The sequence below is a fragment of the Sminthopsis crassicaudata genome, chromosome 1, assembly GCF_048593235.1.
Source record: "Sminthopsis crassicaudata isolate SCR6 chromosome 1, ASM4859323v1, whole genome shotgun sequence".
In the NCBI taxonomy this organism is placed as follows: Eukaryota; Metazoa; Chordata; class Mammalia; order Dasyuromorphia; family Dasyuridae; genus Sminthopsis; species Sminthopsis crassicaudata.
Window position 1 is genome coordinate 395,336,975 of NC_133617.1, and position 13,006 is coordinate 395,349,980.

Consider the following 13,006-nt stretch of genomic DNA (forward strand, 5'->3'; position numbering starts at 1 on the left):
AGACATTACTGAACTTGTGATCTATGTATAATGAGATCATTCACTTGTGAGAGCAAAGATCAAAATTATACAAAGCTAGAATAATAAAATGGATAAAAAGATGGTGTTCTATTAGGAAAACTCTACCTAATATATTTAGGCAAGGTGTTTTCTTCAAGAATTGATAAATGGATAAAGGAATAGACAGACAAAAACTATAATAATTTTATAAAGAAGCTTAAACCATTTTTAAGTTTAAAAAAAAAAAGCTTTTAGACTGAAAATATTTGCTAATCACAACACTATGTTTTAAACATAAATTCATTTGTAAAACCTTATGGAAAAGGAAATGGAAGATTATGAACAGAATCACTTTATAAAACTGAAATCAAAGAAATAACCAGCTTAAAGAAAACCTGATAGGAGACCTAACAAAGTAATTCTGTGAATATTCAAGGACAAAAATTGGCAAAGAAACAATAAACAGACAACAAATGGAAAAATCTGCAAAAATATTTTTATGATAAATTGTTGTTCTCAGCAATTATCCAAGATTATAAGACACATGCCAGCCTGTATTTGTGAAGAGAATTTCCTCATCTGGGAGATCCTTGTATCAGTGAAATTACAAAGTCCTTATCCTATCACTTTATTTTTTATATATTCATCTAGTCTAGAGGACAGAATGATTTCCAGTTAAATCTTTGCTGGGCACATTTTAAACATTATATGTCTGTGTTGATTGGCCATGTAGCTAGTATCTAGGGATCAGTTCCCATTTGAGTCAATGGTTTTATGTTATCTTCCTCCCAATAGAGATGGAGTACCTCCTTACAGAACCCGAAAGCAACATCGAAGAGAGATGCAGGAAAGTGTCAAAGCCAATGGACGGGTACCACTACCTCACATTCCTGTAAGTAGCAGAACTATTTGTGAAATGCCATGTTGGAAGGATAATTCTGGATAATGGAGCCAGAAAGCCTGAATTCAAATTCTAGCTATGTTGTTTTTACTTCCTCTTAGTCTTATCCTCTCTCACATTGAGTTGTGATTTTTTATAAAGTAAGAAATTGGGCCATAGGTGATCACTAAAGATCCTGCCAGCCCTTAAATTCATAATTCAATTTATCCAATGAAGTTAATTCCAGATCGTACCATCTCAGCTCATATTCTGTCCCCTTCCCCTCCCTGGTGATTTTCAAACCATTTAAAATCCATCATGTAGTCAATTGTTTTCTTTGACATTCTTCAGCCCAAATCACTTATTCTTATCCCAGGTAGACTATGTTGGTTTTAGCCACCATATTGATTGGCTCTTTCCTTTAACAGATAAATGTTTCCCTAGGATTCTAGGATGCCTGTCTCCAATATAAGAATCACTGTTTCAGTTTAAGCTTATGACTTAGTAGTAATTATCTGAGTTGTTAATCATGTTAAAGTTCTCTCATTCCTGAAACCTGGAATGAGAAGTTCTACAGGAGACATTTATGATTTGGATGAAAATAAAGATTATTTATTTTTCTTTGGATGGTTGAGCTTTTAGCAATTGATTAAGAATTTCCATTTGTTCCCTTAAAAAAAAAAAAAAAAAAAAAAAAAAAAAGGTTAATCAGCTTTTTCTTTCTTCTTCATTTAGAAGTAAAGCCTAAGCAGAACCACCCTTATTTTCTTTTTCTTTTTTTTTTTTTAAGATTTAAAAAAAATTTTTTTGCCTGTTAAATTAGATGATTTTTCTTGAGATTCAAGAAGGCCTACATTGCTTTGATTACCTAACTGTGGATAAAACTCTGCTTGTGGAAACTTACTAGGTTTAGTTGTTCAGCCTTACTCAGTTGCTTTCACTTTGTGGTTGCTGTGGAAAAGGCTGGCTAGCCAGGGTACCTTTTATTCCCCTCACTACCATTTCTACTATAATTACTTAGTTAGAAATGAAATTTGAAGGATTGGACTCTTTTTGTTGCTGAACAGTAGGAACCACTATGTAAATATTCTTTAACTTTAAAGCCTATTAGCAGCTTCACCTCTTAGATAAAAATAATAGGTTTTTTTATTGATCATGGTACTGACATCTACACTGAACTGAACTATCAGTTCTAGACTCTGAATTTGCAATATAAAATATATATATAGTAAACTCTTTTTAGCCATTTTTCATCCATAAATTATTTATTCTGTTGAATTGAATTAAACTAATTGTACAGTGGATTCTTATAAAAGAAGTAGTTTCCTTTTGTGTTATATAATAATTTTAAAGGGAATAAATTCAGGGTATCTGTTAGGTTCTTATATATATATAGTATATATATATATATATATATATATATATATATATATATATATATATATATATATATATATATATATATATATATATATATATATATATTAAACTCTTTTTAGCCATTTTTCATCCATAAATTATTTATTCTGTTGAATTGAATTAAACTAATTGTACAGTGGATTCTTATAAAAGAAGTAGTTTCCTTTTGTGTTATATAATAATTTTAAAGGGAATAAATTCAGGGTATCTGTTAGGTTCTTACTAAGAGCTAAGTCGGTACTTAACAATTCTCTAGTTCACACCTTTAAGGGGAGTTTTACCCCTTTGAACTTCTGGGGAGGAGCTTAATGTTTAAAAGGACCAAGTTCATTGGTAGAAATAATCTTCCCACAAGCCCATGTGTTATCCCAGGCTCATTCTCTGGGAGGATAAAAGAGGGCGGCATTCTGGAGGAGGAGGAGTCTCTACTCTAAGTCAGAGTTGGGGGCTCTCTACGGGAAGAAGAATCTGGTTGAGAGATTGAGTTGAGACAACAGAACATCACAGATATCATCACAAAGGAGATTTGAATCCACTACTATTGCTATTATCATTAGAAGAAAACACTTGCAGAGCTAAAATATCTTCTGCACCAGCAAATTGAAAATTTTCTTAGTCTTTACACACCTGTTTCATAAGGATTTCTTAGATTTCTTTCCTTTCTTACTTTAATTTCCAGAAAATAACTACATTTTTATTATATGTATTAGAGGTTTGTTCTATCTCTTGAGACTAGAATACTCATATATCTTGACACACTTTGTATCAACCTACTATGAAAGTAGATTTGATTTAAAATGTAGACTTGTACTTAGCAGAAAGGTAAATATTTTGCTCATCTTTGTAAAATTATAGTTAGAGAAACACAATTCATGGCTATCACAGAGAGTTTTTATCAGCCCAATTGCTGAAAATGGATCTACTTTTGAAATATTTTCAGGAGGCGAACTTGTCTTGAAAGCTCTCTTAGGTAAAGTGAATAATAAATACTTTCTCTATATATATTTTAAGTTAATAAGCTTATGCCTAAAAAGGCCTGGAGCTGGTGTTTCCTTGTAAATACCTTATATTTCTTTGTAAAACATTAGCTTAGTCAATCATTTTAATACTATTGCACTTGCATTTCAGACTTTTTTTAGTTTTCTGAGTTCATCTTACAATTATCAAAGGCTTTTCTACATAGTATCTTTTTTCTTGGTGTTTTTATGTGACTTATGGATACACATCATCTTTTTCTTCACATGCTAAATATCTAATCACAAGAGAAAGCTCTGTTTATTTGCTGTGGCCTTTTAGTATAAGAGCAGCAGCTATTTGCTATGCATATACTAGATCTAAACAAGGGCAGGGAAACAAAAGCTGTAAAAATCAACTAAAAAACAAAGTGGTTAAAGGATGCCTCATGGAACTCCTTTGGAATGAGGTTGACCTTATTTTTTAAAAATATATATAATCAGTGCTTGCATACTCTGCTTAAAAGTAGCACACAACATAATGGAAAACCTTAGAGAAATAATTAAGGAATTTGACTAAATTCATCAAAATGTGCTGTATTTTAAGTATTAGCAGTTGCATAAAGAAGTTAAAATTTATTTGACAAGCCTTATAGGAAAATATATCCCAGATTCAAGAGTAGAATCTCTTCTCTCCAAATAAATGTAAATGAATATCATAGCACAGAGAAATAGAAAGATTTAGTGAACATCATTTCTTCTTTAAGTATCCCCCACCTTTCTGTTCAATCCAGTCATCAAAGAAGGAGAAAAAAAGAGATGGTATAGCAGGAAAGGCTCGGAGCCTAAAATCAGAAGGCCCTTAGCTTCATGCCCCATGTGATGACAGAGAAACAAGAGATTCTGCCTCTATGAACTATAGTTTTCATCTATAAGATGGAAATAATCCCTGTCCCATCTATCTTAGAAGTTGTTGGAAGATCAAATAAGGTAATACATTTCACAGCATAAAATAGTGAAAGCTAATTCATAGAGGGCAGATAATGTATGATAACACATATGTTGCCTTAAAATGTTTGCTTTTTTAATGTCAGAAATCTTGTCCCAAGTATCTTCTTTTGAACATTTAATCAGCAATATATCATCTAATTCCAAAAAAGTATGAATTGTAGGAAAACAGTAGTTTTGAGCAAAGAGCAATAAGTCTGGAGTCAGAAAATAGCTGTTACTTACCTTTGTGACCATAGGCAAGTCATCTAACAACTATTGATATCATCATCCTATCTATGAAAAAATGAAAGGGTTAGACTTGTTGATCTCTAACATCCCCTTTAGCTCCAGATCAAATAAGAACTGTGAAACAATTTTTCTACTACTACTTACCCTTCCTTCTCTTCTCTGCCCCTCTATCCCCCCGGCAAAAAATAAAATAAAAGATTTCAATAATCAAGAATTAGATGGGTTTTTTTCCTGCTTCCTCAAAAAATGTGTTATATTTATCCTTGTGATCTTAGACTTATTCTTCCTTGTTTGAGTTGTTGGATACTTATCCTGTACCTCTGGGAGAGAAAAGTTGCCTGTGTTGTGATGAATGTTGTGTACTTCTTTGATAACTAGAAAGAATTTCAAAAATTATTGTGAAGATAATACTTAAGTATATACAGAATATAGAAAGAATCAGTACAAAGTAGTTAAGTACAAGATAATTTGGGTGGGAAAACATTAACAAATAGGACAATTAGAAAAGACTTCATATAGAAGATTATTTTATAATTATGTATTGAAAGAAGAGAGAGATCCCAGGAGGTGGAGTAAAGACTGAGTACATTCCAGGCCTGGGGGATGAACAGTGAAAAGATGCAACTAGGACTGTTATTATCAGAGAGGAGGCTAGTTTGATTGGATTGAAGAGGTGGAATAATGTTCAATGGGGCTGAAAAAGCTAGCTTGCTAGATTGTGAAATTCTTTAAAAGCTTAAAAGCTAAACATGAGATTATATGTGATGCTTAGAATCAATAGGCAGTCTTTGGAGTTTGTTTAATAGGAGGAACTGCCTAGTCAGTTCTATAGTTGAGGAAAATCATATTGGGAGTTATTTAGAATGGACTAGAGTGGGATACTTGAGTTGGAGAGACCAATTAGGAGAATGTTAAAATAACATATGGCAGAGATAGTAAAGGCTCTGAACTAAGGTCAGATGTGAGAAATGTGGAAGGAATATGATATGATTAATTAGCCAGCAAAAGAGACCTAGAAGAAAGGAGAACCAAAGAAGAATAGTGTCACAAAACAGCAAATACAAAGATGGTAAATAATTATTGCACAATTTGGAACAAATTGAATGAAATAAGTTGAATAGAGAGAGGTAAAGTTTCTGGGAAGCTAAATGATATAGTTGTCTTATTCTTCTTTTGAAGTAGAAAGGAAATATGGGTCTCCATTTCTATTTAATTGTTCTGTGGCAGCTTTATTTGAATTTATTAAATTGGAGAGGATGGATGCACACAGAGAAAGGGAAAAAAAAGGTAATAAGCATTTCTTAAGTGCTTGCTTTGTGCTAAGGGCTGTGCTAAGTCCTTTGATCTTATAACTGAGTAAGTAAACATCACTGTTTGGTACCCTGTGTACAACTCGGTGTCTCTCTACCAAGCAGATGAACAAAGGGGAAAAAAGTAGGATGCATAATCCTCGCTGGACTCTGGTTGTGTTAGTGATTTCTTGTAAAATGGCATAAGAAATTTGAATCAAAATTGTCCGACTCAGAAATAGTGAGAAGAGCTTCAAGTCCAACTAAGAGAGCTTAAGATCTAGAACAGCTCCTGTAGGAGAGTACCAGTTCTGTTATCTCCCTATGAGCTTCTTCTGGTTACAAAATAGTATTTATTTATGCCTTGGAACAGATCCTTTTGCTTTTTCCTTGAGAAATACTGGTAAGCAACTTAGAGGTAATTTTCTCTGATGATAATACAAATTGCATTTCTCTTAAAGAGATGGGAATACAAATTGAGCAGTGATTATTAATACCCTAAGCCAGGTTACAAGAAAACTTTCTACTTGATTCAGAAGCAAATTAAGCATTTTTGACATAAATTCATAGAGTTGGTAGTACCTTAAAGGTCTCTTCTAGCCTAACTATTGTCTGGTTTTCCAAAGGAACAACTGTTACAAGTGTATTCAGCTTGGCTTATACCACTAGCAAAGTAATAAAGCTAGAGTTTTTTGCAAAATGTAGCAAAATTGCTGGAAACAAGAAATAGGAACAAAACCTTTAGCCACTATCTTCTCTGGCCTAAAATCAACACATCTTGTTTTTTCCTCTATCACATTTGTGCTCCATTGTGTTTCATATTACATATAAAGTTTTAATACCAAATCTTCTCTTTGCTTTTTCTTTGCAGACACTTGTAACCATAAGATTTCATTGATTTTTATATCATGTTTACATGCTAATGTCCTATCATAATTGATAGTGCAACAGCAGTTAATTCAAACTCTTGTTCCACTGTTGTTCTTGATCCATTCTTTATGTTGCCTGCCCTTCAGATCATCATTAAGTTTCTGAAACTTAATCCATTTGTTTTCTACAACCAAAGTGGCTTACTATTTTGAACTGAGCATGGATTTATGACAGAAGAGAAATTTGAGTAACTTTATGAATAGAAAATGAGAATCACTTAACTTTGATGTGGAAAGAGCTTCAGAGGTAATTTTGCCTAACTTGCTTACTTTACAAATGAGAAAACAAATGTAGCAAGGGAAAGGAAAAGAGGAGAGATCAGTCAATAAATGGGATGATATATAAAACTTTAGCACTGGCTAATTTATTATTTTTTTTTTTATTTATTTTCTAGCGTACTTATCGAATGCCAAAGGAAATCCGTGTTGAACCACAAAAGTTTGCAGCAGAGCTTATCAATCGGTTGGAGGCTGTCCAGCGGACGAGGGAAGCAGAGGAGAAATTAGAGGAGCGTCTAAAACGTGTCCGAGCAGTGAGTAGGCTGGCATATTTCACTGAATGTGTTAGACCAACCATCCAACAAGTTGTAAAACTTCTATTCTGCAAATGATCACCTACCATCAGAAGTCCTTTGTGGAAACTATCCCTGAACATAGCATAAACTCAAAGAGCTAGTTCAGGTGTAGACATTTTTCAATTGTGTGGAGTATAAAAGATAAACATGTCATAGTACAAAGTCTTTTTACTTAAACTAGCTTAATCTAATTAACTGTGTTTGTCTGATTCTTAGTGATTCTAATCCAGATCCTCAGGCCAGCCAGTTTAATCCATTATTCATGAACACATGGTCAAGTTTGAGAATCAATCCAATAATATTATGAACTTTCTAAGCCTCAGTTTCTTTATTTGTAAAATGTAATCATTCTTCACTATCTACTTTTTGTGATGGTTGTGAGGAAAAAATTTTTTTGTAAATTTGAATGCCTTAATTTTTGAGGGGAGGGTCTGGGCAGTCTGGTATAGCTTATGGATACCATCAAATAATATTTTTAAATGCATAAAATAAAATATTTATAATTACAAAGAAAGCCAATTATAGATAAAGTTATCAAAATATTGAAAACAAAAATATAAATTCACAGTCCCCACCGCCACAGTAAGAATCCATATTCTATGGGCAGCTAGAATATAGAGTATAGAGTAAGGAATCAGGAAGACCTGCAGAGAGAGAGAGAGAGAGAGAGAGAGAGAGAGAGAGAGTAGATAGATAAATAGATAGATCTTTGTGATATATTGCTGTAATCTTCTTGCTAGTATTTGATTTAAAATTTTTGCATTAATATTCATTAAGGAAAATTTGTCTATAGTTTTCATTCTGTTTTTGTTCTCTCTGGCTTATGTATATAAGCAATTTAATCTTACAAAGATTTCTCTTTCATGTTCACTTTTTTGTATTTCTCTTGTATCTTGTATTGAATGTTGAATATCCTATTCAGCTCTGAACTTTTCATCAGAAATGCTTTAAAGTCCTCTATTTCATTAAATGGTCTTTTTTTTTTTTTCCACTGAAGGATTATGCTCAGTTTTACTGGGTAGGTTATTTTTCGTTATAATCTTAGCTCCTCTGAAATATCATATTTCAGGCCCTGCCTTCCTTGCATGTGGAAGCTTATGAATCTTGTGTGATCCCTAACTCTGTTTACAGTATTTTCCTCTTTATCTGGGAGCTCTGTGATTTGTCTCTGATATTCCCTGGAGTTTTTATTTAGGGATCTTTGCCTGAAGGTGTATTCTTTGTATTCTATTTTTAACCTTCAGTGTCTAAGATATTAGAGCAGTTTTCATTTATAAATTTCTTGAAAGATGATTTATAGGCTCTTTTTTTTAATTGTAGTTTTCCCGTAGTCCAATAATTTTTAAATTATCTTTCCTCAATCTAGTTCCAGGAAAATTATTTGTCCAATGAGAGATTTCCCAATTTTTTCTATTTTTTTCATTGTTTTATTGTTTTTTGCTGTCTCATGAAATCATTAGCTTTCATTTGCTTGATTTTAATTATTTAATTATTCATTTAATTTTTTAGTTCCTTTTGCCATTTGGGCAATTCTATATTTTTAGGAGGTTAATTTTTTTCAGTATTTAAATAATTGATTCTTTTTTCATAATTTTTTTTACTATAGCTCTTATTTCTTTTCCCAGTTTTTCTTCTGCTACTCATATTTGATTTAATTTTTTTTTCTTTTTAAAATTCTTCCAGGAAGTCTTGTTGGGTTTGTCTCTGATTTGCATTTTAAGGCTTTTCTTATGGCTGTTTTTACAATGATGTTTTCTTTGAAGCTTCTGTCTTGATCTCTGTTGCTGTAGTAGCTTTTTGTGATCAGTCTCTCATCTTTCTAGACTATTTCTTTACTTTCAACTCTATGTTAAAGTTGGGCTTTTCTCATCTGGATGGAAGTAGGGAGGGCACTTTCCCAAGTTTTTGACTTTTTTATGCTGTTGTTTTTACAGTTAATTCTGGGGATCTATAAGTTTTTGATCTTTCCAAGATGGTGTGATCCAGGGAGAAAATAGGTGGTTTGTGCTTTTCTGGTCTGCACTTTGGTCTTTATCCAAGGAAAAATTCCTGATCCTTTTCTGATAAAAGCCTCATTTTTTTATTTTTTGGCTAAAAAAGAATTTATTTATTTGTTTATTAAAACTTTGTATTTCTCAAAACATATGCATGGACAATTCTTCAGTATTAGCCCTGACAAAACCCTGTGTTCCAATTTTCCCCTCCTTTCCCCACATTCTCCCCTAGATGGCAAGTAATCCAATATATGTTAAACATGGTAGAAATGTATGTTAAATCCAATATATGTATACATATTTATATAATTATCATGCTACACAAGAAAAAAGAGAAGCAAAATAAAATGCAAAGAAACAGAAGACTGAAAATGCTGTGTTGTGAACCACATTCGGTTCCCACAGTCTTCTCTCTGGGTGTAGATGGCTCTCTTCATCAGTAACAATTGGAACTGGTTTAAATCATCCTATTGTTGAAGAGAGTCATGTCCATCAGAATTGATCATTGTATAATCTTGTTGTTGCTGTGTATAATGATGATCTGGTTCTGCTCATTTCATTTAGCATCAGTTCATGTAAGTCTCTCCAGCTTTCTGAAATCATACTGTTGCATGTTTCTTCTACAACATTCATATATCATAATTTATTCAGCCATTCGCTGACTGATGGGGCATTCATTCAGTTTCCAGAGGCCTCATTTCTAAAAATATATAGAGAACTGACTCATTTGTAAGAATATAAGACATTCTTCAATTGATTAATATCAAAGGATATGAACGCTTTTTTAGATGAAGAAACATAATTATATGAAAAAAATGCTCCAAATCACTATTAATTAGAGAAATGTAAATCAAAACAATTCTTAAGGTACCACTTCACACCTCTCAGGTTGGCTAAGGTGATAGGAAAAGATAACAAAGGATTATTATTTAAAAAGAGGATGTAGGAAATCTAGGACACTGATGTAATGTGGAGTTGTGAAATGATCCAGCCATTTTGGAGAGCAATTTGGAACTATCCCCAAAGGGCTATCAAACTGCATATCCTTTGATCCAGCAATGTCATTAATGGATCTATATCCCTGAAAGATTATAAAAGAGGGATATACACATGCAAAAATGTTTGTGGCAAGGAGTTGGAATTTATGTAGATCATCAGTTAGAGAATGGCTGAATAAGTTGTGGTATATGCATGTTATGAAATATTATTCTTCCACAAGAAATGATGGGCAGCAAAAAGTTATCAAACTTTGCATACCCTTTGATCCAGCAGTGCTGCTATTGGGCTTATATCTCAAAGAAATACTGAGGAGGGGAAAGGGACCTGTTTGTGCCAAAATGTTTGTGGCAGCTCTTTTCATAGTGGCTAGAAACTGGAAGATGAATGGATGTCCGTCAATTGGAGAATGGTTGGGTAAATTATGGTATACGAATGTTATGGAATATTATTGCTCTGTAAGAAATGACCAGCAGGAGGAATACAGAGAGGTTTGGAGAGACTTACATGAACTGATGCTGAGTGAAATGAACAGAACCAGAGGATCGCTGTACACTTCAACAACAATACTGTATGAGGATGTATTCTGATGGAAGTGGAAATCTTCAACATAAAGAAGATCCAACTCATTTCCAGTTGATCAATGATGGACAGAAACAACTACACCCAGAGAAGGAACACTGGGAATTGAATGTAAACTGTTAGCACTACTGTCTATCTACCCAGGTTACTTATACCTTCAGAATCTAATACTTAACGTGCAACAAGAAAATTGGATTTACACACATATATTGTATCGAGGTTATACTGTAACACATGTAAAATGTATGGGATTGCCTGTCATCTAGGGGAGGGAGTAGAGGGAGGGAAGGGAAAATTTGGAAAAATGAATACAAGGGATAATGTTATTTTAAAAATTACTCATGCATATATACTGTCAAAAAATGTATAATTATAAAATTAAAAAAAAAAAGAAAAGAAATGATAGGCAGGCTGATTTCAGAGAGGCCTGGAGAGACTTACATGAATTGATGCTGAGTGAATTAAGCAGAACCAGGAGAATATTGTACACAGTAACAACACAATTATGTGATGATCAATTATGATAAACTTAGCTCTTCTCATTAGTATGTTGAAGACAGTTCTAATAGACTTGGAATAGAAAATGCTATTCCCGTCCAGAGAAAAAACTATGGAAACTGAATGTGAATAGAAGCATACTATTTTCACCTTTTTTTCTTTTCTGTTGCCTTCAACCTTGCATTATTCAGTTAACTATTTTGAGCTCAGTTTTTCTAAAGGACTTCTATTTTTATTATTTCCTCAGTTTCAAACATCCAGTCCTCTCTGGTAAGCTTGTCACATGACTTAGGCTAATTGTCAGATGATTTTTCCTTAATATAAATACTAACATATCTGAAACCCACATTCATATAACAAGCAGAACTATGTTTTGCCAACATGAGGGTGTTGTTCCACACTATCCTGTAGTATCCATTTCATAAATGATGAGCCTATGATTTGTTACGGTCATTTTTTATGAGGATAGTGCAAAATTAGTAGGCTAAGTGGCATTAAATTATTTAATATGATATGGAATATCTATTCTCCCTAGTTTCTGATGTGGGGGGATCAGTAAGAAGTGATTGAGGTCATTGAACAGAAGGATTGTGATGGATATACAGAACCTAGAAGCATTTGACTTTTCAGATAGAGTCAGGTTTATGAGATAACATTTAGCAATTAGCATCTGATCTATTGCCTTTGTCAAGAAGGACATATGGATATTAAAATTCTTGAAGATTTTGTTTTTAGTTCCCAATTCCTGGGACAGAGAATATAGCTGAATGATAAACTATTCCCTAATGTCATTGATTGTTTCCTAGATTTAAATGCCTATAGCACAAGAGACTTTCCTTAAGCTAAATAGACTGTTTTATTGATAGATATTTCTTAGTAGAAAATATTTGTCTTATAAATATGTCTTAGTACAAAAACCTTGGAAATTTTTTCTGAATATCCTTAGGATTAAACTTTGTATAACCTACCAGCTAAAAGTATCTAATATCATTTTGTATCTGATCCTCTCTGTATTTTCCTCTTTTTAATTTCATTTGATGGAAGAAAAGGAAGCAAATGGGTCTCACTGATATCTTTAATTTTAGATATTTCAAAACCTTTTTTCCTATCATGAATTGTCAGCAGATAAAAAGTTTTGTCTTCATTATTAGAAATATTATACAGGTATCATTTTAGTTTTTATTTTCATGTTTGTTCAAAGACTTTTCTGCTTCATGCATCTAAAATGTTCAGTCCTTTTAGTCATGTCCAACTTTATTTGATTCCATTTGGGGTTTTCTTGGTAAAGATACTGCAGTGGGAGAGAAAGGGGAGATAGATACTGCAGTAGTTTGCCATTTCTTTCTCCAGCATCTCTAACAGATGAGGAAACTAAGTCAAATGGAGTTACGTGACTTTTCCAAAGTCACACAGCCAGTGTCTAATTCCAATTTGAACTCAGGAAATTAGTCTTCCTGATGCCATTGCTCTATGCACTGTACTTGGCTGCCCAAAATAGTACTTAGCTGCTGAAATTGGGTTCTTTATGCTGGGATATTTGCTCACAGAAATAATTAGGGTCATACATTATAAATCGAGGCCTAGTCTATTTGTTTTTAATTGCTTAAGTATTTCATCTTTTTTGGACTTATTTTATATATTGTCTTTTAGAT

The 13,006-nt window shown here is 32.9% G+C and overlaps 1 protein-coding gene across 2 annotated transcripts in view; it reads left to right on the plus strand.

Moving 5' to 3' along the window:
• AXIN1 (axin 1) overlaps positions 1 to 13,006 on the plus strand; it is a 146,654-nt gene that overhangs the window by 107,821 nt on the left and 25,827 nt on the right. For both annotated transcript variants that reach the window (XM_074279820.1, XM_074279819.1), the window contains exons 4-5: positions 796 to 892; positions 7,105 to 7,242. In XM_074279820.1, coding sequence (XP_074135921.1) covers positions 796 to 892; positions 7,105 to 7,242 — 235 coding nt within the window. The remainder of the gene's footprint in view (positions 1 to 795; positions 893 to 7,104; positions 7,243 to 13,006) is intronic.